This window comes from Condylura cristata, unplaced genomic scaffold (genome assembly GCF_000260355.1).
Source record: "Condylura cristata isolate star-nosed mole 26May11 unplaced genomic scaffold, ConCri1.0 scaffold00034, whole genome shotgun sequence".
Classification (NCBI taxonomy): domain Eukaryota; kingdom Metazoa; phylum Chordata; class Mammalia; order Eulipotyphla; family Talpidae; genus Condylura; species Condylura cristata.
In genome coordinates, this window is record NW_004567135.1 from 6437041 (window position 1) to 6462194 (window position 25154).

The following is a 25154-nucleotide window of genomic DNA, read 5'->3' on the forward strand; positions in this document are numbered from 1 at the left end:
ATGGCCGAGGGGAAGGCGGGCGGCGCCGCTGGCCTCTTCGCCAAGCAGGTGCAGAAGAAGTTCAGCAGGGCCCAGGAGAAGGTAGGCGGCCCAGCCATGCGGGCCCACCATGGGGGGGCGGGGGCGGGAGGGCTGCGGGGTCTCCAGCTCCCCGGGGAAGGCGGGTGGGCGGGGCAGGTTGGGCGGCCCTGAAAACGGGCTGACTGAACACAGAAAGTACAACATCCCTGAGGCAGGATGAGGAAAGCGGGTCTGTGAAAGAAACTAATGTTAGTGCGCTGGGGAGCAGCTTGGGGCCTGATATTCCAGGGAGGGTGGTATTTTACAGGTGATGACTCCGAAGGTTCAGAAAGGGTAATTTCTGCAGCCATGAGACCCCGACGCCCAGCCCCTGAGACCCACACGGGGTTTAGACTAGTCCGCAGAGACTAGACCAACGCGGCCTTCTCTCTCTCTGCCCGATGCCGCGGGCCTAGGCCGCGCCGGTTTAAGCTCCTGCAAGCCAGAGCCTGTATCTGCTCCCTGCGCCATCGTGTGTGCTCACGAGTGGGTAGCTTGTGTGGACACCTCTCCACACGTTGGAATGGCATTCTCGTTTCTACCTGGTGAGGATAGTTTCTTTGCTCGTAACCTGAACATCTGTTCTCCACCTGTCAACACCTTAGTAGGTGAGATTGTAGGGCAAGATGGATTAACTAGAAGGAAAAGGAGGTGAGAGAGATAAGAAGAACCCAAGATTGAGTTCTGGTTTTCTAAAGGTCCATGGTCTTGGAAGCATCTAGATCAATGGCCACGTGCTTATGAGTCGAGATGTCCCTGCCGTCTTCTAAAGGTAGAGCATTGGCTTGGGGGAGGCGTCCAGGCCACCAGCCCTCCCAGGGGAGATTATCAACCGAGAATTGATGGGAGGCTGATGTAGAAGGCTCACAGTGGAAGGAAGAAAGAAAAAAGCAAAATATATAGCTACCGATAGACACACATCTGTACGTGTATACACACACACAAGGGTGTGTGCACACTTTTTCTGTCTTTGACAGGAAGCTGGGGTCATGTGAAAGAGTGAAGGAAAAGAAAAAACACATGCGGCCACATTTTGTTACTTCACCTTACCCTAACTTCGTAGTCTTTGGTGGTTTGAACTTCTTAGAAGGCTTTCTAGTCAGAAATCTGAGAGCTGTCAGAAGCTAAGGGAGACCTAGCTACAAGTCCTGTGGAAAGGAGGAGAGCTGGAGTAGAAGGCCAGCCATGGTATGGACTAGAAAATAAAACAAAAGCAAAACAACAAAAAAACCCAAAAGACAAAAGCTTATGGGTAACAATGATTTTTAAAGGATGCACCAGCTGATTTTATGTTACTCTTTCACCTTCTGTCCTCACCCATCTGTCATCAACACTGGCCATTGTGTTGTGATGTCTTTTCTTTCCCAAGCTTGGGCTCGGGAGACATAGTGAATAATGTCCCTGCTCTGGGGACATTATACCGCTTCTACATATGTAGAGTCTCCCTCTGTGGAGGGGAGAGCTGATGTTCAGTGACTTGGAAACTCAGCATGGTAAGGACTAAAGAGAGGACGGGGGAGGGAGGGCTCCTGGCACTCCCAGGGGGCGTTCTGCCACCCACATGCACACTGTTCTTTCTGGTCCGAACCCTGAGGAGGCAGAGAAGGGAGCCAGCTTCATTCCACCCTAGGGAATGACCAGGTCAATGCAGAAATCTGCATTAATGCACGTTTAGATGCAAGAGCAGACAGATGCTGAAGCTGGAGCAGCACAGCTGGCTCCCTAGAGCTGGACTAGGTGAGAATGACCTGGAAGGCTGGGAAGGAACTCACCTCAGCCTGCCAGGGTCCTAGTGGAGTCTCAGGAAGTTATTGGCAGTGAGGGAAAGAGCAGTTATTGTCAAAAGAAAGGGCTTTCTGGACACTGCATTTTTTTTCTCTAAGCACTTGGCCATAATCATCTGAGTCATATGTGTGATGAATGTGTCAAATATTAAATGCTTAGAGTGAACAAGGCACAGGAATATTAAACATGCTCTCTCCTTTTCTGGAGCCATGATATAACCTCACTTCATCTTTTCAACTCTTTAAATATGTTGTTAGTATCCCAATTTTAGAAATGAGGAAACAGGGCTTAAAGGAGATTGACAAGTGACACAACTATATTAACACCCAGGTGTCCAGACGTTGGATCCTGACCTCAGACAACTCTCTTTACAGAGTTCCTGACCCACCACCCAAACATCTGTGCCTCCCCACTTCCTGCTGACCTGCTGCTCTAGGGAGCAAAGCTAGAGATGGAAACATCTCTTGCCCAGGCCTCCTCCTTTGAAAAGCTAGGGATGAAGGGCTAGGAACTGTGAAACATGGAGATGGTCTGGTTTTATTTCCTAGTTCCCACCCACTCTCAACAAGAGAGTGAATTCAAGCTGGCTTCACTGTGTTTTTCCATCTTCACATTCCACAATGCCCACCCCACCTGTTTGCGATTTCACTGTGGCAAACCTCTCACATCTCCCCCAAGAAAGGGCATTTTTTACCAATCCACTGGTTGGTCTTTCCCTCTGTTGACTTTTATTCATCTTGCATCCCAGAGGGTCCAATCAACAAATATTTACAGAAAAAAGTAGCTGGGTCAATTTGAGTCAGATCCAGGAGGGGACTTACTGATAAATAAGAGGCATCCTGCCCACCAAAGCCTATAATCCAGCTGGGCCCGTTAAGAAGAGCCTAATTTAGCATAAACGTGCTTTCATAAAAAATTTTAACAAAATTCCATAATAGCATCTCATACCCAGACCTCATTCAAATTACCCCAATTGCAACAATTAACTAAAATACAATTAATGGTTATGGAGAAAGGCTATGGTGAACCACCAAATATTTAGTGATTTTTTTTTTAAACTTTATTGTGAAGTCTATAGTTAAAAGAACAGGTCAGTGAGCACTGAAATATTCTTTACATGCATCAAGTGTTGACCTTTTAGCATCTTTACTTTCTTGCGTGTCCTGCTCTTTCTGAGTACCTGAAGTCTCACTTTTTGGCTGGCTGGCTGCCAGCAGGACTTTAGGGATTGCCATTTACAAAAGTTTTGCTCCAGACACATGACCGTGTTGCTTTTGGCAACAAACGACTTTGGCCCAGGACACTGGCTTAGGTTTCCAGGGTGATAATATTCATCTTTTCACTTTCAGCATTGGCAGTGGGAGTGTTGGCTCAGAATATTCGCTCCCATGCTCCCCACTCCTCTCTGCCTCCCTCCTTTGGACGTTGGGGGATTGGTCAGCTCCTGAATCTGCCCCTTTGACAATAGACAGAGTTAGCTGATCTTTCAGCCTTCTGCTCCAAAGCAGAGGAAGGGAGGGGTAGCAGGAAGGAAGTGAGAGCTGACTGACACTAAACAAGGTGGTTTTGCAACTTTCTGATAAAGGACAGTGTGGGGTTTTTTGAGGGGAGTGTTATTTTGGAGGTAGGAGGAGGTGGAGGAATAGTCAGGAAGATGACAGACTGCACACATCCAGGGCCCTGTGCTGAGTGATACAAACACATGTGGTTAAACTGGAAAGGAGATAAAGACAGGAAGGGATTGAATAGGCTGTTACTGTAGTGGGGTTGCATTGAATAGTCTCTGTAGGACAGCGCTGGGAAAGCAAATTACCTGTAGAAAATCATTTAAATGTCAACTCCAGGAGATACAATTGTAGTTAAGGGAAAGGGTGTTCTGTAAACTGAGGCTCAAAAGTTTAAGTGATTTGCTCAAAGACTTAGAGTTGGAAAGACTTAGTTGGAAAGGCCAAGATGGGGGCATATATCTGTCTGACTCCAGAACCCTGGCTCTTAACCACCGCTCAGACAGCTCAGGAAATTAGAGGTGCTAACCCCCCGGATTAAGAAAGGGGATGTTCCCCAAGTACCAGGAGCTCCTGCATGACTCAGAGCCTTTATAGTGAGAGTCCTGGCTCTCTCTGGAGTCCTTTCTTACCACTCCCTCTATCACACCCTCACCCTTTCTTACCATTCCCTCTCTCACACCCTCACCCAGCCGCGCTGAGCCCCCCCTCAGAAGCGCCACGAGTGTGCTGGTGTTGACTGCCTGGACCCTCCTTTCTCCTCCCCCTTTCTGCCTTATTCCAGTCTAGAGAAATCTTCAAGACCCAGCCCAGCAGCACTTTTGGCCACCTGTGACTGCAGGTGTTTCGCTCCACAAAGCTTTTTCCTTTGCAAAGCAGCAACGGCAGCTCTTTCTGCCCGCGTGTGTCTGTGCAAGCTGCTTCTTTCCTTTTCAACTACTAAGCCTGTCTGTTTAAAATTTAAAAAAAAAAAAAGACCCAAGCCATGCATCTTTGTGAATATGATGTCTGTTTGCTAGATAATAGATTACTACCTATCTGCTAGATTCTGAGAAATCTAGATGAGTAAGAAAAGTACCCAGTCTTTAAGGAGCTCACAGTTTAAGAGATACAGATAAATACAAATAATAAAAGTTATAGAAGTATACACATGGTACAGGTTGTAAGTGCTTAGAAGGTGGTGATTAAGTCAACTAATGACATGAAGTGTGAAATATCACAAAGGATATCAAGTATGAATTGGGTATTTTTAGGTATCTGCCCGAAGACAAGATAGGGAAGGCCAGTCCAGAAAGAGGGACTCGCATCTACAACAAAAAACCCTACAACCTATTCAGGAAACTAAAAAAAATTGCGCAGAGAGACCTTCAGGAAGGAGGAATAATGAAACCGGGGCTTCATGGAGGGTCAGCTTACAGATGCATACTGGGCAGTGAATAAAATTTTGTTTTGCCTTTTTCAAAGGACAGGTTTATTGGGGGAAGGAGAGAGGAGAAAAGAGGTGTCTGCATAGACACAGAGGGGCAGAGAGCTCTAAAGCGCTGTTAGCGGGGAGTGAACAGTCACGGCAGGCTTTAAGCACAGCGTGAATGTCCCGTTGCACCAGGCCACACAAGAATCAAAGGGCCCAGGCTAAAGCTGTGTGTGAGGTGATTTCCCCAGGTGAACACGTGGAGGAATTTGAAGGAGGAGGTGAGAGAGAAGACGTTAGGCCAACTCCTGAGGTTGAAACTGGGGCCCCGGGCCTGGGGGTTATAAGTAGAAGTATTAGGCTTTTCTTGCTGTATGAAATTCTTGTCTATGAGTGAGTGTCCCCGAGGAGAACAGCTGCTGTATCTATTTCTGTGTCCTGTGTATTAGCACTGAGACCAGCGTCATGGCTGGCTCTTAGGGTCCAGTGGAGAAAAGATCCCATTTCTGGCTGAGCTTCCAAGGCATTATAGCAGGATTTCTCTGCATTTCCACAGGGGTCTTCCTAAGAGTCTCCCGCCTTTCTCTCTTACTTCAACTGTCTGGAGAAATCTGCTGCTATGGTAAAAGAGAGTCTCCCAGGGAACTTCAGGTCCCCTGATTTGTCCTTAAAAATGCATATTTTATTTTCTTCTCATTAATCTTTCTTCCAATACAGTGCGTTTCCCCTTCCCCGCCAAAAAGTCACTGTAAATAATAGTGTCACTCCCTGAGGATAGGATGCACCCTATCATGTATGTTCATGCCAAGCTTTATGTATGCCCCCAGCACACTGCTGCGTACCCCCTAGGGTACCCCAGCTTGAGAAGAACCACAAAACTTGATTGCTTTTTCAGCAAGGTGCTCCTTCTTAATTCTGCCGGGCTGTATTGGTTGGCCCTGGCGCTCAGAGAGAAGCCTGGATTACAGGGGTCTGGCAGGGGCGAGGGGCCTGACGATGACGTGTGAACCTTCCCAACTTACCTCCCCAGGTGCTACAGAAGTTGGGGAAAACTGTGGAAACCAAAGATGAGCGCTTTGAACAAAGTGCCAACAACTTCTACCATCAGCAGGTAACCTGCGGGATTGGGGAGGGGAAGCTCAGAGGGAGGAAGAAGCAGGAGGGTTGGTGGCGGGAAAATAGCAGGTTCTGTAAACCCCTGAGCGTCTCCACGACATCCTCCCCCAGGGAGAGTACCCCGGGGTGACCTGCTACATTGCTCTCCCTTTGGGAACCAGGGAAACTCACCTTTTCTGTTCCTGCTGACTCTGGGCCTATTCTTTTCTCTTGGTGGATTCTTGGGGGTGCACAAGCATCCTTGGACAAAATCAAAACGAGCCCCCACAGCTGGGTGTGTTAGCTGGCTTCTCCCCTCCTCTGCCCCAGCCCCCCACCCGCTGTGGGCCTTCCCATTAGCCCATGTTTTCTCTGTTGCCTCTCTGGGCACCACCTAAGCCTGTTGTTCTCAAATAACTCTTCCCTCTTTTGCCTGCCATGCTCCCAGCAGACCTTCTATTCCCACTGAAGATTATGAGTAATTTTGTGTAGAAAATTCGCATTAAGAAGTGGCTAACAGGAGCACTGATCCGGTAAAGAGAACAGCAAGAAGAGTTCCCTGTCAATTAAAAAAAATAGTGGCTCAGCACTGCAAGCTAGCCACAGCTTCAGTGGGAGTTCAGTCCCCCACCCCAGAGGTGACCACATGGCACAGCAGACCTCTCCTGTATCCCTGCTGCTCCCCTCAGCAGTGGACTTCGTCCATCTGCCTGTTCTGCTCCCCGCTCTGTCTCTGGTGAAGCCTCTCACCACCCTTGCACCTCTGGCCTGTACCCCAGTTCTGTATGCATAAATAAATCAATCTTAAAAAAAAAAATAGTGGCTAAGAGAAGTTTAACCTTCCCTGGGATTTTTGACTTTCCCTCTCCATGGGCCAGGCCATGTATACTCATTAGACCTAACACTAGTTCTGGAGATTTCAATTCCGTCTTTATAGTAGGAGGGGGTGACTGCCGAAATGAATATCCACTTACCAGACGATGCTGACACAGGCTACCCAGAATTAGGTCAGATTTCACAGGTTAAGGGCGCGCACACACACACACACACACACACACACACCCCGCCAACTTCAAACACCAGCCACAAAGCAGGTTCCCCCAAGGGATCTGCATTCCTGACCAAGTGCCTACCAATTTGGGGGTCCCTACAAAATTGGAGGTGCCTACAAATTTGGGCCACAAGTTGCTCCCATGATTCAGAAGAGTAAGTCATAGAACTCAGGAAAAAGTTCTACTACAGTTACATCTTTACTATAAGAATAAAAGTCATGAGCAGGTAGTTTAGGTGAAGAGACGCATAAAATGAGGGGCCCCATTTGTGAGGCCCCAGAGGTGAAGCTTCTGCTTCCATGAGTTATGTCACCCTCCCAGCACAATGATCATGACTGAACAGGGGAGCTTACCCGAGCTTCAGGTGTCTAGAGATTTTGTGATTTTTAGATCGTGAGTCATTGGCCACCTGACAGGATTTAATCTCTAGCTCTCCTCCCTGGAGATCAGGCTGCCGTCACCTATCTCAAAGGCCCAGCCCTGGTGTGCTTCACCTTTCCAGCCTCTCCGGTATCGTCATGAGTCACTGATTTGGCATGAACAACAAAGACTCCCCTGTCACTCAGGAAATCCCAAGAATTTAGAGCTTACTTCACAGGAATCAGGGATAAAATCAGCCAAGATTTTTATTGTGTTATATGACAACTTAATTCAATTCTTTAAAATTATATTACCAGGATAGGTGCCACTATCTAAGTAGTTGACTCTATCAGAATCACTTGGGAAATATTTTAAAAGCAAGGTCTTTGGTAGGAGCAGATGGGATTCTGTACTTAGAAACTTACTTTAATGGAAAATTTCAAATGCATACAAGGTAGAAAAAACTGTGTAATGATCGATATGTACCCATTAGCTAGCGTCAATAATTTATCAACTCCTGGAAATCTTATTTCATGTTTCTATCCACTTTTCCCCACCTTAGGTTATAATGAAGCAAATTCTAGATATCATGGCATGTTACTTCATTGATCTCTAAAAGAGGGATCTCTTAGGATAAACCACAAAATCATCACCAGACCTAAAAGTAGATTTTTGAACACAACATTCATTTACTACAACAGATCATAAAATACATCGAGAAAAAATAAATTAAAAAATGACAATTCCCTGTCCTCCCAGTTGACCTCTGTTGTTTTATACCTTGATAATTGCTCTGCTGTGTATATGTGTGATCTCTAAATATGCCCACAATAAATGAGACTTATAAAAGTGAGGTACCATGTATATATCATTTTTATAACTTTTCCTTTTTCAATGAAGAACATAATACAAATGTCATTTCAAATATTTCAGATTAACTGTCCTACTAAAAATAAGTTTTGGTGGCATCTTAAAAAATTGGCCACAATGTTGTATCATAAAAGAGCCAGTGAATGTTCACAGCTATGCCAGCATGCTCTGTAGCTTGTTTATCTCAGGAGCTTGTTGACATCATGCCCCTCAGATTTGCGGGCATGTCTGCTACTCTACAGGGGTCTGACCCTTCCTTTCTGCAGCTTATCTGTGAGGACACCAGCTGGTTTGTGCTGCAGATTCCTGCAGGTCAGATTTTGCTGACTGGCGCTCCATGATAGTAGCTAACTCAGTCTCGTCTCTGTTCGTCTTTTCTGTGAAGTGACGTTAGCCGCAGAGAGCTGGTGAGATTCGGTGCCTTGTGCTTCTGTGCGTCAGCGGCAGGAATGAGGCTCCTGGAGCTGGCACGTCTCCCAGCAGGTGGCACATGCGTGTGCTTGTCTCCTCGGCGTGCGTGTTTTTAAAGATTCATTATATTTATTTATGCAGACAAGAACTGGGTGTAGAGCCTTCCCTGGTGGTGCAGTGGGTTAAAGCACAGTGCCATGAAGCTCACCACATCCACTTCTCCACGAGTTCGATCCCCGGCCAGAGAGCTGAACCACATGGCCCCGCCTGACCTGCCTGTTCTCCCCTCAGCAGTGTACTTTGTCCATCTGCCTGTTCTGCTCCCCACTCTGTCTCTGGTGAAGCCTCTCACCTGCACCTCTAGCCTGTACCACAGTTCTGTATGCATAAATAAATCAGTCTTTAAAAAACAAGGAAGAAGAAGAACTGGGGTGTAGGCCAGAAGCGGGGGTGGTGGTGAGAGATTTCATCAGAGACAGAGAGGGGAGCAGAACAGGCAGACACTGCTGGGGGAGCAGCAGGAGAAACAGGAGGGGTCTGCTGTGCCCTGGGGGTCCCTCCCTGGCTGGGGGTCAACTCATGCTGCAGTGGCTGCAGACGGACTTCATAGTGCTGCCCTTTAACCCCCTGAACCACCAGGGGGCCCCTGTGTGTGTGCCGTTAACAGACGAGGATGATCATTAACCGGGGTCTGTGTTTTATATTAAATTTTCTAAGCAATTAGGACATGTTAGTAGTTTAAGAAAAGCACTTGGGAAAAGAAAAGGGGAGGAGGATAAGCAGAGCCACTAAATTAGTCTTGATCCTTGGAGGGGAGATAGAATCCGGTTGAGAGGGGAGAAATTTAATCAAGGTACCAGCATGGGAGACTTGGCGAGCTAGAAGCCAAAGCTAAACCCTGTTTAGTTTGTCACTGACTCTCACAAGGAGGCCCCTCTGGGCCTCTCCTCCCCGCTAGCTGCTGTTCTGCTTCCAGTGCAGGCATGAGCCGAGCGAGCATCAGTGAGGCAGCACCCACCTTGGGAGGGGGGAGCGTGTGGCTGGGGCCTGGAGAGGGCAGTTCCCTGTCGAGTAAAATACAGTGGCGAAGAGAAAGAAAAGGAAGAATACCGAATCGTTTCACTCATAGCAGGAGCATAAAGGGCCAGGCGAGAAAATAATAGTAATAATGAACAGCTCTGTACCAGAGACATTTTGTGGGGTGGGGTGGGGAATGGGGTCAAAAACAGTGGGGGGGGGGATGCACTGGACTATGGTGATGGCACAGGGTGATTTGGTGAGGGGAAGCCCACGGGGATTATAGCTGAGATGGAAAAGGCACAAAATGATGTAAAAATAAACTATTGTATTATTTTTTAAAGCATAATGGTGAAGAGAAGTTTGCCTCTGTGTCCCCCTCTGCCTTTCGGGATCTGTGGAGGCAGATTATGGGTAGAAAGAGTAACCGGTGAAGGAAGGGCCACCTTGCAGAATAAGAGGGTCAGATGGGCAGCCCACCCCCCCAGAATTCTCTGTGCAAACCCACCTGCTAAATGTCGCTTGAGGAGAAAATTTTTGAGGACAGAGATGGACTGAAATTAGGAATAAGGGATTCAGTTCTCAGCCTTTCGGCAGAGATCAAGTGGTGGGATAAGGGAAGCTTGTAGCCTGCCTGAAGAGTCCTAGAGTGACTGGTGGTTTTGAACATGCTTGGAAATTCTCTGGTCAGTTTGCTGAACAAACATTTTGTGAGTGCTTGTGGCGGGTGAGGCACTGGGCGACGCAGCCGTGACACCACCAGGGAAATGCACCTGCCCCAGGCACTCGCTGTCTGCAAGAAGGCTGAAGACACGTCAGGCCTGAGGTTAGCTGGAACGGCTTAGCGAACAGGAGGAAAAAGACAGGACCACAGAGCTCAAAAGTGGAATATCCCCCAGCGGGACCAGATGGCCATGCGTCCTGCCCCTTACCTAGCCCCACTTGCAAACTTCCAGTAAATAAATATCACCCCAGACTTTGCAGCCCAATTTCAAGGCCTGACCCCTCGCCTCGGATCCTGTCAGGTCTCTGTAGGTGATGTTTCTGACAGGACTCTGCTTGCCCCCCTTTTCTTCTCTGCAGAATCTATTATATAGGAATAACTCTTATCCTCAGACAGCATTTTAATTTCCTATTTCTGGTAGTAACAGCTGCTACCAATTCATTGCCTCTAAAATCAAATCTGATCATCTACTTTCATCTTTCCCTCCTGCATCTCCACAAATCAAGTGCTTCCAGCACTTACTCAGGCTTTGGTTAGATTCTTTGCGATTGTTTTGCTGAACGGTGGTTTCTTTGGGTCTGTCTCTCCCCCCCCCCCCCCCCCCCAGCAAGCAGGGATCGTGATGGGGCCTTTGCCTTCATCCTCACACACCAGTTTCTCAGAACACAGCTCTGTCTATCTGAGTGATCAGACAAGCTTTCAGAGTGAGCACTTCATTAACTGTGGGCTGGGACTGTTTTAGAAGGGGTGGGAAGGATTAACTTAGACTCTATGGTGCTACCACGAACTTGGCAAGGATTCAGAAAAAAGCAGAAGTGATAAAATCTTTACCTGGGCGTTTAGAGATTGAGGAAATGGAAGCCAGAGAGAGGAATAACTTTCTAGTTGGTGGTAGAGAAGAGTCTGACTTCCAGACAAGAGACAGTATGACTGTTGTGTCTGTCAGGGAAGAAAAGGACACCCTGAGATTATTTAGTCTGGAGACATTTCAGGGGCATAAGAACAGGTCAAAGAAATAAAATGACACCTAGTGCTGTTCCACTCCCAACACCTCGCCACTACACAAACACACCCTCCCTCCGGCTGCTTAAAATAAAGAGCAGGAGCATAGCGAAAGGACCTTTTATGAGCAAGAGACATAATTCTAAAACACAGAGATGGAGTTGGCCTTTCATGACGTGCAGTGAGGGTGGAAAGCATTCACCCAGGGTCTGCAGACACCACCTTGTGCACCAGGTCCAGACAGTGTGTGTGGTGTCCTCGATTACCCACCTGATTTTTCAGACCAGATAGAATAAAAAACTAAGAATTTCCTTTGTAGCGATCATGCAAGATAATTTAATGGCTTTTGTTATTCAGTTATGTATTTCTGGAGATAAATGTCCATGGTGAAGTAAAAAGTCCAGGTGTGTTCTTTCATAAAAGAAATGTAAAGCCTTGTTAATTTTTAATTCTCCAGTCTTTACATTTTTAGTTTGCAATATTTAAAGCTAGCCTAAAAAGATGAGTCACAGGAGCAAAGATAAAATTAGATGGATGGATGGACGGAGGGTGGGTGGGTGGATGGATGGATGGATGGAGGGTGGGTGGGTGGATGGATGGATGGACGGATGCAGCTACAGGTAAAGTTATTGGGGTTGGAACAGGAGGAGAGTTAATGATGAGGCCCTTTGGAGAAGTAACTGATGGGAGGGAAGAGCAAAGTGCAACAGAGCAGAGAAGCACATCAGGGGAGGAGGGGATGGCCTGAATGCAGAGAAGGAAGAGGGTCTGATGTTTATAGAAAATGGGAGCCATTTGAGCCTCCCTGGTGGCATAGGGTTAAAGTCTAGTACTGCCAAGCTCTCAGCCTCTGTGGCCTGGCCTGAGTTCGATCCCTGCTAGGGAGTGACCCACAGGGTGCAGCAGACCTCTCCTATCTCCCCGCTGCTCCCCTCAGCAGTGTTTCAGTCAATTCGCTTGATCTGCTCCCCACTCTGTCTCTGGTGCATCCTCAAACTCTGCCCCCACCCCCAGCACCACTGGCCTGCACCCCAGGTCTTGTATGTATAAATTAAAATAATTATTTTTTTTTAAATAAAGAAAAGAAAATGGGAACCATTTATCTCCCAGAGAGAAATACATAGCTGGCATCTGGCAGAACACTTAAATTTCAACAGAAGGACTTGGGTTACGAGAGAACAGAACAGGAGGAGGAAGACATTGTAGTGCAATAGGACTTTAGCAACCTCCCAAAACTTAAAATTGCCCCAAAAGAGACAACCCACATCTTCTTGGTAAAGAGAGTAGAGGTTGCTTTATAACATTTGCAAATATTGGCAAGTATTCCAGGATTGATTTCTGCTTTTAAACTACTTTTCTACTTTGACCTCTGGGGTATCGCCCTAAATGTATCTCTCGAGTCATCAGAAACACTTCTCTGTTGCAGACAGAAGGCTACAAGCTATACAAAGACCTGAAGAACTTCCTCAATGCAGTCAAAGGTGGGTATCATAGCACAAGAGGATTCAGACGGCATTTCTAAGGTTGCTAAGGGGTCTGGGAGATGGGGAAGGACAGCCACACTCAGGCCTTTGCCTGCCTGCCCCTGGCTTCTGGAACTTTGTGGGCCCATGAAGAGTAACATTTCTTATCACAGCCCAGCGTTGCCTCCCTTGGTGATAACACAGATCTTCTGAGTTTGGCCAAGGGAGTTGGACCCGCTGATTTGCCTGTCGCCCATGTGACCGACCTGTTTCTTGGAAACTTGATGGTAGAGCTGAGTTCTTGCCTTTTCAGTGATGCATGAGAGCTCAAAGAGAGTGTCGGAGACCTTGCAGGAGATCTACAGCAGCGAGTGGGACGGTCACGAGGAGCTGAAGGCCATCGTGGGGGTAAGGGTGGTCTGGGCCCGTGGCTCTCCAGGACTCCTGCCTCCCCTCAGCTCCATCTTGGCTTCTCCACCCAAGCACATAAACAAGCAGCCAGTGCTCATCCTTCATGTATATGACCGACATCACGGGGCGGGGGTGGGTGGGGGGGGTGGGTATTGCAACTGCAGAGGTGGAAACAAGTCTGCCCCAGTGCCTGGACTCCTCTCTTCTGGATCCTTCTCCCCTCATTTAAATCTTTCAGCCTTTTTACTACACGAAACCCTGTTGCTTGTTTTTGAAAACTAACTCGATGTCATTGCATGCATCCAGACTTCCTTATTTCTCCAACTGCAGCATCCAAGCCTCTGGCCATCCACGCTGCTCCTAAAGCTTGGATGTACAGCCAGTCTGGACTGGGGCAGTTCCTTGGGGCCGGGTCTGTCTTCATCTGACAGTTCCCCAGAAGCAACCGCGCTAGTCTAATACAGTGCTCCAGAGAAGAGTTTTTTGGAGGAAGAATGTGGGTTTTCCCCGATACACAGTGTTTTTGAGACGTGGAGGCCTCATCACTGTCCTGTGCCTGCAACCCACAGAATAATGATCTCCTCTGGGAAGACTATGAAGAGAAACTGGCTGACCAGGCTGTGAGGACCATGGAAACCTATGTAGCCCAGTTCAGCGAGATTAAGGTACTGACCTCTCATAATCAAGGATGGGTTGTGAGCGCCTGATAGAGTGAGGGTCCTCCCAGGTGGCACAGTGGTTTGAAGTACAGCATTGAGAAGCTAAAGCCACATCAGCATGGGTTCAATCCCCACTGGCCCTGGAGGTGACCACAAGGCGCGGCAGACCTCTCCTCACCCACCCGCTGCTCCCCTCAGCAGTGTGCTTTGTCAGCTGGCCTGTTCTGCCCCCACTCTGTCTCTGGTGAATCCTCTCACAACCCCTGCACCCCAGTTCTGTCCTGTACCTCAGTTTTGTATGCATAAGTAAATAAATCTTTAAAAATATGTATATAATAAGCAGAGGGAGAGCCTGGTTATGAGTGAAGTTGGAGGAGGACTGAAGTTGAGGATTAGGTGAGGGCTTAATGTGGCGGTCCTCAGTGAAATGAGGTAATGTTTAAACTTAGATTTCAGTCAGGGAGATACGGGTTGATTTTGCATGAGACCCAGGTCAGGGCATCATTTTCAACTCTCAGCAACTGCTGATGGGATTAAGGTGGTTATTGCAGAGAAGAGGAAACTTAGGGGAGTCCTAATAGTTACCTTCAAATACTTGAACGTCTGAAAGATGAAAGAGGAATTTGGTATGTTCTAGACTCTTCTAGAAAGCAGAACTAGAATTTTTTAATTCATTCATTTCTGATTGATGCTGGCACTGTGCTGATTTTAGATTAATAGGAAGAAATTAGAGGGTGCATGACTTGAGTTTCTGACAGTTAAAACTTACTAAACGTGAAGTAAACTGTAAAGTAATGAATTGTTTGGTCTCTGCTTAAGCAGAAGTTGAACTACTTCATACCTTGATTGTAGAGAAGCTTCATGTGTTGTATTGAACAGGAAGTTGGGTGAGAAAATCACTAAAATTCTTTCAAATTCTGTGATTGAGAGAATGAATCAAGGACCAATAATATAATCTGCTTCTCCCTGGAACAATTTATAATTTGGACGAGATTGAGTAAACTTTCTGTGTAATTTACTATTTTAGTGTGCTGTGGGGTTTTATAAGTCGTGTTCCTTAATACTAACACCATAGAGCCGGTGAGACTGTTGAGGTCCCAAAGAGATGTGTCTTGCCCTAGGCCCCGGGGCTAAGGAAACGAGGGGTAAGGCACAAAACTTCTGACTTTTTATTGAATAGAAATTTCGCGGTCATGTCTGGAGGCTGAACCATTCAGGGCCACCTTCCACGTGCCCTCAGGGTCGCCCCTAACTCCACACCCTTCAGGGAATGCGCAGCCTTTACAGATCAGGAGGACACATCCATGGGCTAAAAACCTTTTTAGAAACAAAAATTGATAGGAGGAGCCTAGAATATGGCCCTTGTATTTGATGCCACGGTACCCACATCCTAGCCACTGAAAAGTGAGTACCAAGGCCCTCTCTTACCACTCTGGGCTAGGAGAGAATCGCCAAGCGGGGTCGGAAACTGGTGGACTACGACAGTGCCCGACACCACCTGGAGGCTTTGCAAAACGCCAAGAAGAGAGATGAGGCCAAGACTGCCAAGGTAAAGAAAAGCGTCTGCCCCGCTCCGCACCCCCCACCCCCCCAGAATGATCAGTTCTGCATCCGTGTCCTAAAGGAAATCCTGTTTCCCGGACACTGGTGCTGTAAGGATAGTCAGAGACTCGCGGTGGGAGGGCGTGGGAAGGGTCTGTGCTTCCCAGGGTGCCTCGTTCCTGAAAAAATGCCGAGGTTAAGGGAGGCGGCCTCTAGCCTTGTGCTCAGGGTGGAGAGGGAGTTGTCTGTCTTTTCTATCACCCAGGCAGAAGAAGAATTCAACAAGGCCCAGGTGGTGTTTGAAGATTTGAACCAGGAACTCCTAGAGGAACTGCCCGTTCTTTATAACAGGTAATGACTGGAACCCAAGACAGTCTGGACTCGTAGGCCAAGGAAGCCCTGGCCACCCAGACACATCACCTCCTGAAAAGAGCTCTGATCCGAGAGCGGACTGTGGCCTCTGTCCAGCTCCTGCCGAGCGTGGTGCCGGCCAGGACACTGTCCCTCTAGACCTGGGCTCCGCGCTGCAGCGCAGAGACAGCTGTCCTTGCTCCGCTTCTCCACCAGCTTGTCAGGCTAAATGCAACATGCTCCTTGGGTAGGAGAGAGCGTGGCAACTAAAGGCTGATCACGTGTCTTAGGAGCATCCGGCCTGATGCACACTTGTGTGTGCGCTGGTGTACCTAGAAGGCTTGCTTCGTCAACATCTCTCAGTCGGTTTCTGTAGAAATAGCCCAGCACTGGATGATTTCCGTTAATGAGGGTGTCTTTGCTTCCTAGTAGGTGAAAGTGTTTTAGATGTAAATTTTCCACATTAGAGGAGCAATCTGAGTAGAAATTCTATTTGTAACCTATTTTCTTCTCAGTATTTAAGGTGCACTTAAAACAGTTACAGTCAAAGTATTTTCTGTTGTCCCCTAATGCTATTCTACATTATATTCTCCACATTAATTTGGTGACTCTTCATTTAAAGAGAATCAAATGCAATGGTTTCCTTAAATGTCACCTTCCCCAATTCATTCACAGCAGAATTCCATTTATGTCCACGTAGCTCCATGAAAGTCCAAATATTAAGAAATTAAGAGAGTAATTACTCATTATAATCAGATAGCCTTCTACTCACACAGCACCTAAAATGTCTTCAAAGTACTCTTACGTCTGCTCTGACAGAACTGGGGCTCCGTCATCTGGACGGGCAGGTGCTCTGGCTGGCCTGCCAGATCTAGACCACAGAGCATCCTGAGTTTTGAGTGGGCGGTGTCTCCCTCACTGGCATTGGCCTCCGCGCCTGTCTTCTGTTTCATTTCCCAGACCTTTTCCATCCCTTACCTGTGTACTGTTTTCCCTCCTGATAGTCGTATTGGCTGTTACGTGACCATCTTCCAGAACATTTCCAACTTGAGGGATGTCTTCTACAGGGAGATGAGCAAGGTGAGACACAGTTGGCCAACTTACATACATACGTGGGTTTTTGCAGTACTGTGAAGGTAACCCTCATTTACATCATTTCTATAAATATCCATGTTGGTACCACAGGTTTTTACTGTGTTCTTGTTTTGAAGCACCGCTTAACTGACTGTGTCAGACTGTATTAAAGCACAAAGCAACTGAGTAACAACCATCCAAACTTTAGCTTCTGGTGAATAAAGGAGCTTGGGACTGTGGAAGGAATAGCTGAAATGAGCCAAACTATGGGATCGGTATTTTTTGTTGCTAAAAAGAGCAACGGTGAGCAGGAACTGAGAGAGCGGTGTTTAAGCACAGGTCAGTTTCTCAGCAGTCAGTGTTGACGAAAGCCAGTCCTATTCAGTGACAGGCAGCTGAGGAACAGGCCCTACGGGGTCTTTTCTTGCTTTGGGAGTCTAAATGGTCGTCTTAATTTCGATAGTAACTATATTATAAGAATGTGCTATAGCATTATATTCTACGTCCATACGGACTCCTCTCCTCGGTTTCTCTGGCTAAATAATTACAGGCCTCATTAAAATTACAAAGTATTCTCCTTCCCTGAATCACCTGAGAAGCTGGAACCTCAAACACCAGTTGTGGACCCCACCTTGAGGGAGCTGCGGGTCTGAAGGCTGAGGCAGAACTGAAGACATACACAGATCAGAAAGACAGAGAGATGAGGAGGAGCTTGATCACTGAGAGCTGAAAGAGTGGGATCGTTTTACTGGGGGAACTGTCTGAAGAGAGCAGAGAGGGGTGCCCATGTCCAGTTCCTGACTGCCTAACGGCCCTTTCTTTCTCATTGACTCTAGCTCAACCACAATCTCTACGAGGTGATGAGCAAACTGGAGAAGCAACATTCCAGCAAAGTCTTTGTGGTGAAGGGACTCTCAAGGTAAGCAAGCAACTCCGCCCCTGGCCAGTGTGTGAGCAGAGGTCAGCCCGCACCCTGGCCTCTAGCCGCTGCCCCCTGGCCTTGCACTCCTCTGCAGGGGTCTGTTGCTTGTACTCCACCCTTGTTTAAGCCCTTTTTCTTTACAGGATTTATATAATTTAAGGTATAAAGGCCCCAGATAACACTATGCCTAACCATCAGATTTAAGGAATCCACTGTTAGATACATAACCGAAGCCCCGAGCCTTCCACTTTGCATTCTCTCGTACCTCTTCCCCACCAAAGGTAGCCACTGTCTTCAGGTAGTGTTTCCTATTCCTGTGGTGTCTTTTTACTTTCATCATACACAGGTATGTGCATACAGAAAATACTGCTTTGCATGTTTTAAACTCCATACAAATGAAAGTATACTGAGTGTATTTTGCTGTTGCAACTTCTTTTGTTCTTAGTATTTTTTTTAACTTTTATTTATCCTCTTTGTTTTCTCATGGTATTATTTGGTATTATTATGAGAGTTATCCTTACTACATGTGGCTAGTCTGATCTTTCCTCCTCCTAACTGTCAAGGATGCTATTTTATAGCGAGCTCACTTATCTGTCCTCCTGATAAAGAATATTTGGGTAGTTTTCCAGGTTTTTAGCTATTACAAATAATGTTGCAGTGAGCACGTTTTACATTTCTCCTTGTGAATATCATCAAGACTGTCACAAGGGTGGATACTGGGAGTGGAATTGCTGAGTCATGAGGTCTGTATTTGGGCTTTGTTAAACTTAGTAGGTTTTGCCCTACCAAATTGCTATCCGTAGTGATTGTTCCAATTTAGAACCCACCAGCAATGAATAAAGCCCCAGTTACTCTGTGTTCTTGCCACATGTGACATTGTCAGACTTACTTCTCCCAACTTAATGAATATGCAGTGGAAATTTTCCAGTTTTAATTTACATCTCCACAGAAGCTAGTTACCTTGAACATCTTTTCAATTTAATCACCATTTTAAGGTTTCTGCTCTGACTTTTCCTGTTTCTCCTTGATTCACATTGTTCAATCCAGTTGTTTCCCCTAGATATTAATCCTTCAATGATATACATTGCAAATGTTTTCTCAATTTGTTGTGGCTTGCTTTTCAACATGGGGCAGTGCAGGGGGTGTTTGTTGTGTTCTACATTGCTTATGCTGCTAAGTGTCAACAGTTCACCATCTCTCAGAATGTGATCAGGTCTTATTTTGAAGTCTTTGTTTAGAAAGTTTTAAGTTTCTTCTATGCACAAGGCTTTGCATTAGAGTCAGGACCCAAAGGCATCAGGAATACTTACTGCTCTAAAGAACTTGTAAAAAAAGTTGAAAGGACAGAAAATGTGCCTAAGGACACAGTGTCCCTAATGAAGCCAGTAGAAATTCCAGAAGGGTAATTTGTGCACATGCAGATGATTAGGGAGGCTTTAAAGGCAGCAGTGAAACTGAGCTGGGCGCTTCAAGGAAGATTCGTGTTTTTTTTGCTACCCGTTTTAGCATTTAAAAACTATTGAAAAGAATCACTGAAAGGTTAACATCGCCTTCCTGCAAGAATTTTGTTTTTCTCTGGAAACTCTCTTGCTCCACTTCCTGGCATTGAAACCAGCCTTCTTTCTAATTATCCATTCTTCTGAAACATACTATCACTTAACCAAGATCCCCCAGAACTTTGCAGGGTAGTCTGGGCTTTTCCTGCTGTCTTGGCCTTCTAAATCTACAGATCCCCGAGGGCTAGTGCAGCGGAACCGCACTCAGTTTATCTCACATCAGAAACTCCCACAGGCAGAAACTAAGCTTCTCTCCTCCTCGCCTCTCCCCACTGCCCATCCTTGGGTCCAGCTGGTCCCTGTTAAGTGGATATTTGTGGGTTGCTTAACCAGTTGGTGACCAGTGCCTAGGAGGCATGTAAGGGGGTGAAATAGGAGTCAAGCTGGCGTTGGCTACAGAAGCCCTCAGCACAGTGTCCAGGATAGTCAGTAAGTGTTAGGGTTTTTGTGATTTGAGGTAGTTACGTTCTCTGCTGTCACCCAGCACTGGGTTGGCGAATACTGGGTCGCTGACCCTCGGGAGACAGAGACACAGGTCCCAGTGGGTTTCCACAGCTGGTCAGGGTAGCTCCATGTCTCATGTATGTTTCTGTTCACAGACATTTTATTTAATTTAGGTTGTTGGTTTCCATAATGCTGAACTCACAGCCGATGGTACCATAACTCACGTGTGAAGGCAGCTTATCTCACAGACATGCTTTCTCCGTGAGGCACAGCCCAGACTTGTTGCTGTCAGACAGTACTCTGGCACAACACTTGAAAGCCGTTTTAAATAGCTAAATCACCAACAGAAAGTACTGCAGTATGGAAAACAGGGCCAGAAGGACATGTTCACGGCCTACGGCAGCTCTCCCGGACCCCAGCCGGGAGGTCCCTTCAGACACTCGTTCTTCACAGCTTGCCCGTGAGCGCGGCCCTGAAAGAACTACAGACACAGCTTTGGGTTATAAATACACTTTAGGGAGGAAGCAAATTTGCAAATACAGAACCCGCATGACTCAGCTACTATCACCCATAAATCTTCCCCAGGGAAAATGTTTCCTTGCTCCTTTGTTGTCTTTCTTGCCAGTCTTTATATTGTTTACATTGCTGAGGTAATGATGGAGATAAAATTCCATAGCTCATTTCCCCTTGACAGCATAAGCATTACTGTCAGTTACACCAACTCTCTATATCTGGTTCTTTTACTGCTGATGCCCCCTTATTCTTTATCTGGGGCACTAGGTTACTTCTGTGGCTACAGCTCTCACTGGAGTCCCTTTCCCTTGTAGTAACAGCAGGCGCTCTCTAGTCATCTCCTCCCCAGTTCGAACATCCACAGCGTCCAGCCCGCTCACCTCACCCACCAGCCCCTCTTCACTGTCCATGAAGAGTGAGAGGGCGTCGGTCTCAGCAAGTGAAGAGGAACTGCCACCTGATCCAGCCCAGGGAGAAGACAAGTCTGAGAGCAAAGAAAAGCCCTTCAATGACGAGGGGATAGAGGACAGAGGCTCTGAAGCAAGTTCCTCTGAGGAGGAAGAGCCACTGCCAGCCTGCAACGGCCCAGAACAGGCCCAGTCCTCTCCCGCCACTGAGGACGGCCAGCCCGGGGAGGAAGAGCCCCCTCGCTCCCCAGCACCAGCCCCAGGCGGACCGCTTCTGCCCTCAGAACCGCCTTCGTCTCTCCCAGAGGTAGTTCTCCGAGCCCGCACCTCAAGTGAAGGGTCTGAACAATCGAAGAAGAAATCCTCGATCCAGAGGACCTCCGCACCGCCTTCTCGGCCCCCTCCACCCAGAGGCGCGCCCAGCCCCAGGCCCTCCTCAGGGAACATAACCTCCAGCCCTCCAGCCTCTGAGCAGGGTTCACCCAGCGGCTCCACCGCAGTCTTGGAGACTGAGACTGCAAGTCCCAGGGCCTCCTTGGAAGCCTCTCCTGACCCACAGCCACCGGACAAGCCAGCAAGAGTTTCTGAGAGCAAAGAGGAGGAAAACACCAACGGGCTGAACCCAGAAGAGCCGTACACTTCCCCTACCTTGACCTCTCAGGTGAGAATGGGTCTGGTTCAGTCTTTACTCTTTGGTGACGTTCATGAAACCATCTCAGTGTAGTCAGCTTGCCCCATGGTTGGTCAGGTTTTCTGTCATGTCACAGTCTGAGGATACTCTTGGACCCTTTTTGTTTTTGTTCCAGGGATTATCTCCCATCTTCATAGCAATTAATTTAGTGATCTACTTTAGGGTGGTTGACTTCTACGAAAGGCCCGTCTCTAACATTATTATGAACAGCAGCTTTGTACTAATTTCTCCCTTACGCGTCAAGTTGTATGAGGAAGTTATACAGCTCAGGTACCCTGAGCTTTACCTTTTTTTGGTGGGGTTCAGGGAGGGGAGTTTCGCTTCAGTGTGTCGTACTTGTGACTATGATATAGAGACCCCCCCCCAAAAAAATGTCGCCAGAAAATTTCCAAGACATAGAGAGACCCTGAATAAAGAACTCACAGAGGATGGTAAAACGGAAGGGATGGATTTCCAAAAGTGAGAAATTGGGTAAGAAGAGAATTTTGTTAAAAATAGAGGAAAGAATTTCTGGAGAGCAACCAGTTCTTGCAGTGACCTAGAAATCAAGTCATCATCTTTTCCAAGTATATGGAAGGTCTGTGTCATCTAAAGAAACTCAACCTGTGTTATGAAACTCTTGAGGGCAGAGGCAGGTCCTATATGTAAAAATTCTTTGTGTCTGTTTGAGAGTAGTACAAAAGGAACTTTATCATTTAGTCCTGTTTTTAAAAAATGGTATAGAAAAAAATTTTAATATACAAGAATGGGCAGAAGGGGCTTCCAAAAATCAAATGGGATGGGTCACCGCGAGAAATAATTCTCCTTCCTTGGTGTTAATAATGAAGACTCTGTGGTCAGCTGTCAGGGACATTATCAAGAGTATGATGGTGATACATCTGACCAAGTGGCACCAGGAGTCATTCATTCTACAGTTACTTATGGTTCAGGTGCTTTTCTCAGAGATGGGCTATAACGGTGAACAAAATACAAAATTCCCACTTTTCTGCATCTACATTTTAGTGGGGTGGGGGATGGAGGGAGTGGAGACATAGACAAGAAACAGAATAAATAAATGAAATTACAATTTAGTGGTAGAGGAAACAGTGGAGGAAAATTAGGTAGGCGAAGGCACAGGAAGGAGCAGGGTTGCAGGTGGCCGGAAGGTGACATGGTGATGGAGGAGGCAGGGTCTAGCCTTTATGGACGTGGAGCATGGGATCTCTGGTGCCCCAGATCATACCAACCCAGAGGAAGGGTGACCAGCTACCTTAGGAGCCTCCTGCTGCCGGAGAGGAGCTAACATAAAGGGAACAGGGTAGCCTCGAGGTGTAGGGGTGTGGGACTGGCTCCCAAATTGTCCACTTTGACCCACAGGTTTGTCCAGAATCTGGCAATACAGGAAGGATGGACGACAACGAAGACGATAGTGAGGTCTTCTCAGCCGACTCCCCTGAGGTACCAGAATCGCAGTCATCAGTGTGATTGTGCTCTCGGTCTTGATTCACTTGAAGCACTGATGGTTCTTTCACAGCAGAATATAAAGCTTGCCCTTGGCTGGCTTCTGGCCAGAGGTAGCTGTGCTGTTTGATAGTGAATAGAGAAGAGGATCAAGAAGCAGCCTCCTTTCCCCTGAGTCTATCTCCTTGAATAGTCAAGAGATCTGTAATATTTACTAGTGGATCTCCCTGGCGGTGCAGCGGGTTAAAGCGCAGCACTGTGAAGCTGTCTGCAGCCCCTGCAGCGCAAGTTCCATCCCCGTCCGGGGGTGACCCACAGGGCGCAGCCGACCTCTCCTGTCTCACCCATTTCTCCCCTCAGCGGTGTGTTTCAGTCTGTCTGCCTGTTCTGCTCCCCACTCTGTCTCTAGTGAAGTATCTCAGCCCCCACACCTCAGGCCTGTACCCCAGTTCTTGTATTCATAAATAATCTTTTTTAAAAATAGATAATATTTACTTACTCCTAACCTTGCCTGTGAGATTGCTTTGGTCATCAGCTAAGGAGACATTTTTCGGACAGCATTAAGCTGCTAAGGCACCTTCGCCCCTCACCCATGCAGGCCAAGCCAAGCTCCCTTCCCCCAGCAGACACATCGTCAGTCATAAGATGTGGTCATACCAGAACTGTGGTCGGATCACATACAAGAATAGGTAATTGAAATTATAACTGGGAGAAAACCTGATTTGCTCAGCATTTGAATCACCTGAAAGAATGAAGGCTTTGATAAGTTTCTGGGAGGTGATGTTACCCGCAGGTAGGTTGTGGCCTGGAGAGACAGGGAAAGTAAGAAGGAGGAAATCACAGAACTTCAAGTGGCTGACACCTGTTAGCATTGGCTCCACTTCATTTTTTTTTTAAAGATGTATTTATTTATGCATACAGAACTGGGGTACAGGCCAGAGGTGTAGGGGGTGAGAGGATTCCCCAGAGACAGAGTGGGGAGCAGAACAGGCGGACTGACTGGAACACACTGCTGAGGGGGCAGCAGGCGGGGCAAGGGCGGTCTGCTGCGCCGCGTGGACCTCTCCCTGGCCGGGGATCAAACTCGCACTGCGGTGGCTGCAGATGGCTCGTAGCACTGTGCTTCAACCCTTGCACTGCCAGGGAGGGCCCCACTGGCTCCACTTTAAGGGAGTGAATTTTACAATGTGCGAACTACATTTTAATTTTTTAAAAAATCTAAACCTTAGAGGGCCAAGGTCTCCCCTGGGGTTAGCAGTTCCTGAACAGTTCTCATCTCAGAACCGGGGTCCTTTCCCGAAAAAACCGTCATGCCCTTTGCCTTTCTTACCTGCTTGCCCTGGGTGAGGGTCCTCTAAGTGTATGCTTTCTGAGGACCTTTAGTCTAACAGCAATAGGTGTGGTTTTAAGACCTATCCTTACACCCTCAGCCGCCAAAAAGGGTGCGCACACAGGCACATGTCCCATAAGCCACGTGGGGTCTGGTCATAGACACGCTCCCGAGTCCACAGATCTGGTTTCCCGCCCCAGCGAATCATCTCACCCTTTGACTCTTGGCTTCTTGAGTTATGAGAGGGGATAACAGTAAAGCCTTCCCTGGTGCCTCCAGGCTAGAGGGAAACAGCTTTGTGTGATTGTCCTTTGTATTATATGTGACACAGAAGACCCTGCTAAGCTGAGAATCTGGGAAGGTTGAGCCGCCGCTTACTGGAAAACTCTTCTCTTTGCAGAGCCAGAGTCTTCAGCCTCATGTCTCTGCAAGCCCAGAGGAGATCAGCGACACAGCACCTGGGCCTCAAGAAGAGGTGAGAAGGCAGCTAGGCCTGGCTGGGGCGGTGAGACTGGGCATTAGCAGACAGAGGTTTAGCTCAGGCTGGGCCACGGGAACTTAGCAGTGAACAATGTACAAGAGCAGAGCCAGAGAAACCAAGAGTAAAGTGGGGCTTTGCAATTTGTGTCTATTTTTCAACACAAGGCCATGAACTCTTGCCTCTAATTATAGTCCTGTCTCCCACGTAGTTATTTAATGATAGCTACACTTACTTCAAGATGGAGCTAAGATATACAAAAGACATAAATATGTACGCATACATGATAGAGCCAAATAACTCAAAAGTATATGCTAAGATAAAACAGAGCCACGAATTAGGCAAGTACAAATGCCTCTGTAAAACAAGCTTAGTAAGTACGGGCCACAAAACTGGTTCCAGAATTTCTAACATCTGAGAAGAGACAAACCTGACCCGTTCACCCACTGGTGATGCCTGTTCCTTGGGAGAACAACAGCTCCTGCTCCCAAGAGGAGCGGTTACGCCTGTAAAGGAGAGTGACACATAATGTGATGAGCACTGTCTTCAAGTACCATAACCCCAGCCACCATTTCTATTCC

At 47.3% G+C, this 25154-nt stretch overlaps 1 protein-coding gene across 1 annotated transcript; it reads left to right on the forward strand.

Annotated features, from left to right (window-relative positions):
- Positions 1–25085, forward strand: BIN2 (bridging integrator 2). The gene is made up of 13 exons (XM_004692515.2): positions 1–81; positions 5792–5872; positions 12719–12773; positions 13069–13163; positions 13736–13831; positions 15267–15374; positions 15633–15718; positions 16723–16798; positions 17629–17711; positions 20542–21295; positions 22682–22762; positions 24496–24570; positions 25044–25085. The coding sequence occupies exons 1-13, from the start codon at positions 1–3 to the stop codon at positions 25083–25085; spliced, it is 1713 nt and encodes a 570-aa protein (XP_004692572.2).
- The last annotated feature ends 69 nt before the right edge of the window (positions 25086–25154 follow it).

Bases quoted from the DNA above. Each gene is read 5' to 3' on its own strand.
- BIN2 (XM_004692515.2), top strand. From the start codon at position 1: ATGGCCGAGGGGAAGGCGGGCGGCGCCGCTGGCCTCTTCGCCAAGCAG. The intron at 13,832-15,266 runs GTACTGACCTCT...ACTCTGGGCTAG, and splicing joins CCCAGTTCAGCGAGATTAAG to GAGAGAATCGCCAAGCGGGG. The intron at 17,712-20,541 runs GTAAGCAAGCAA...TTTCCCTTGTAG, and splicing joins GTGGTGAAGGGACTCTCAAG to TAACAGCAGGCGCTCTCTAG.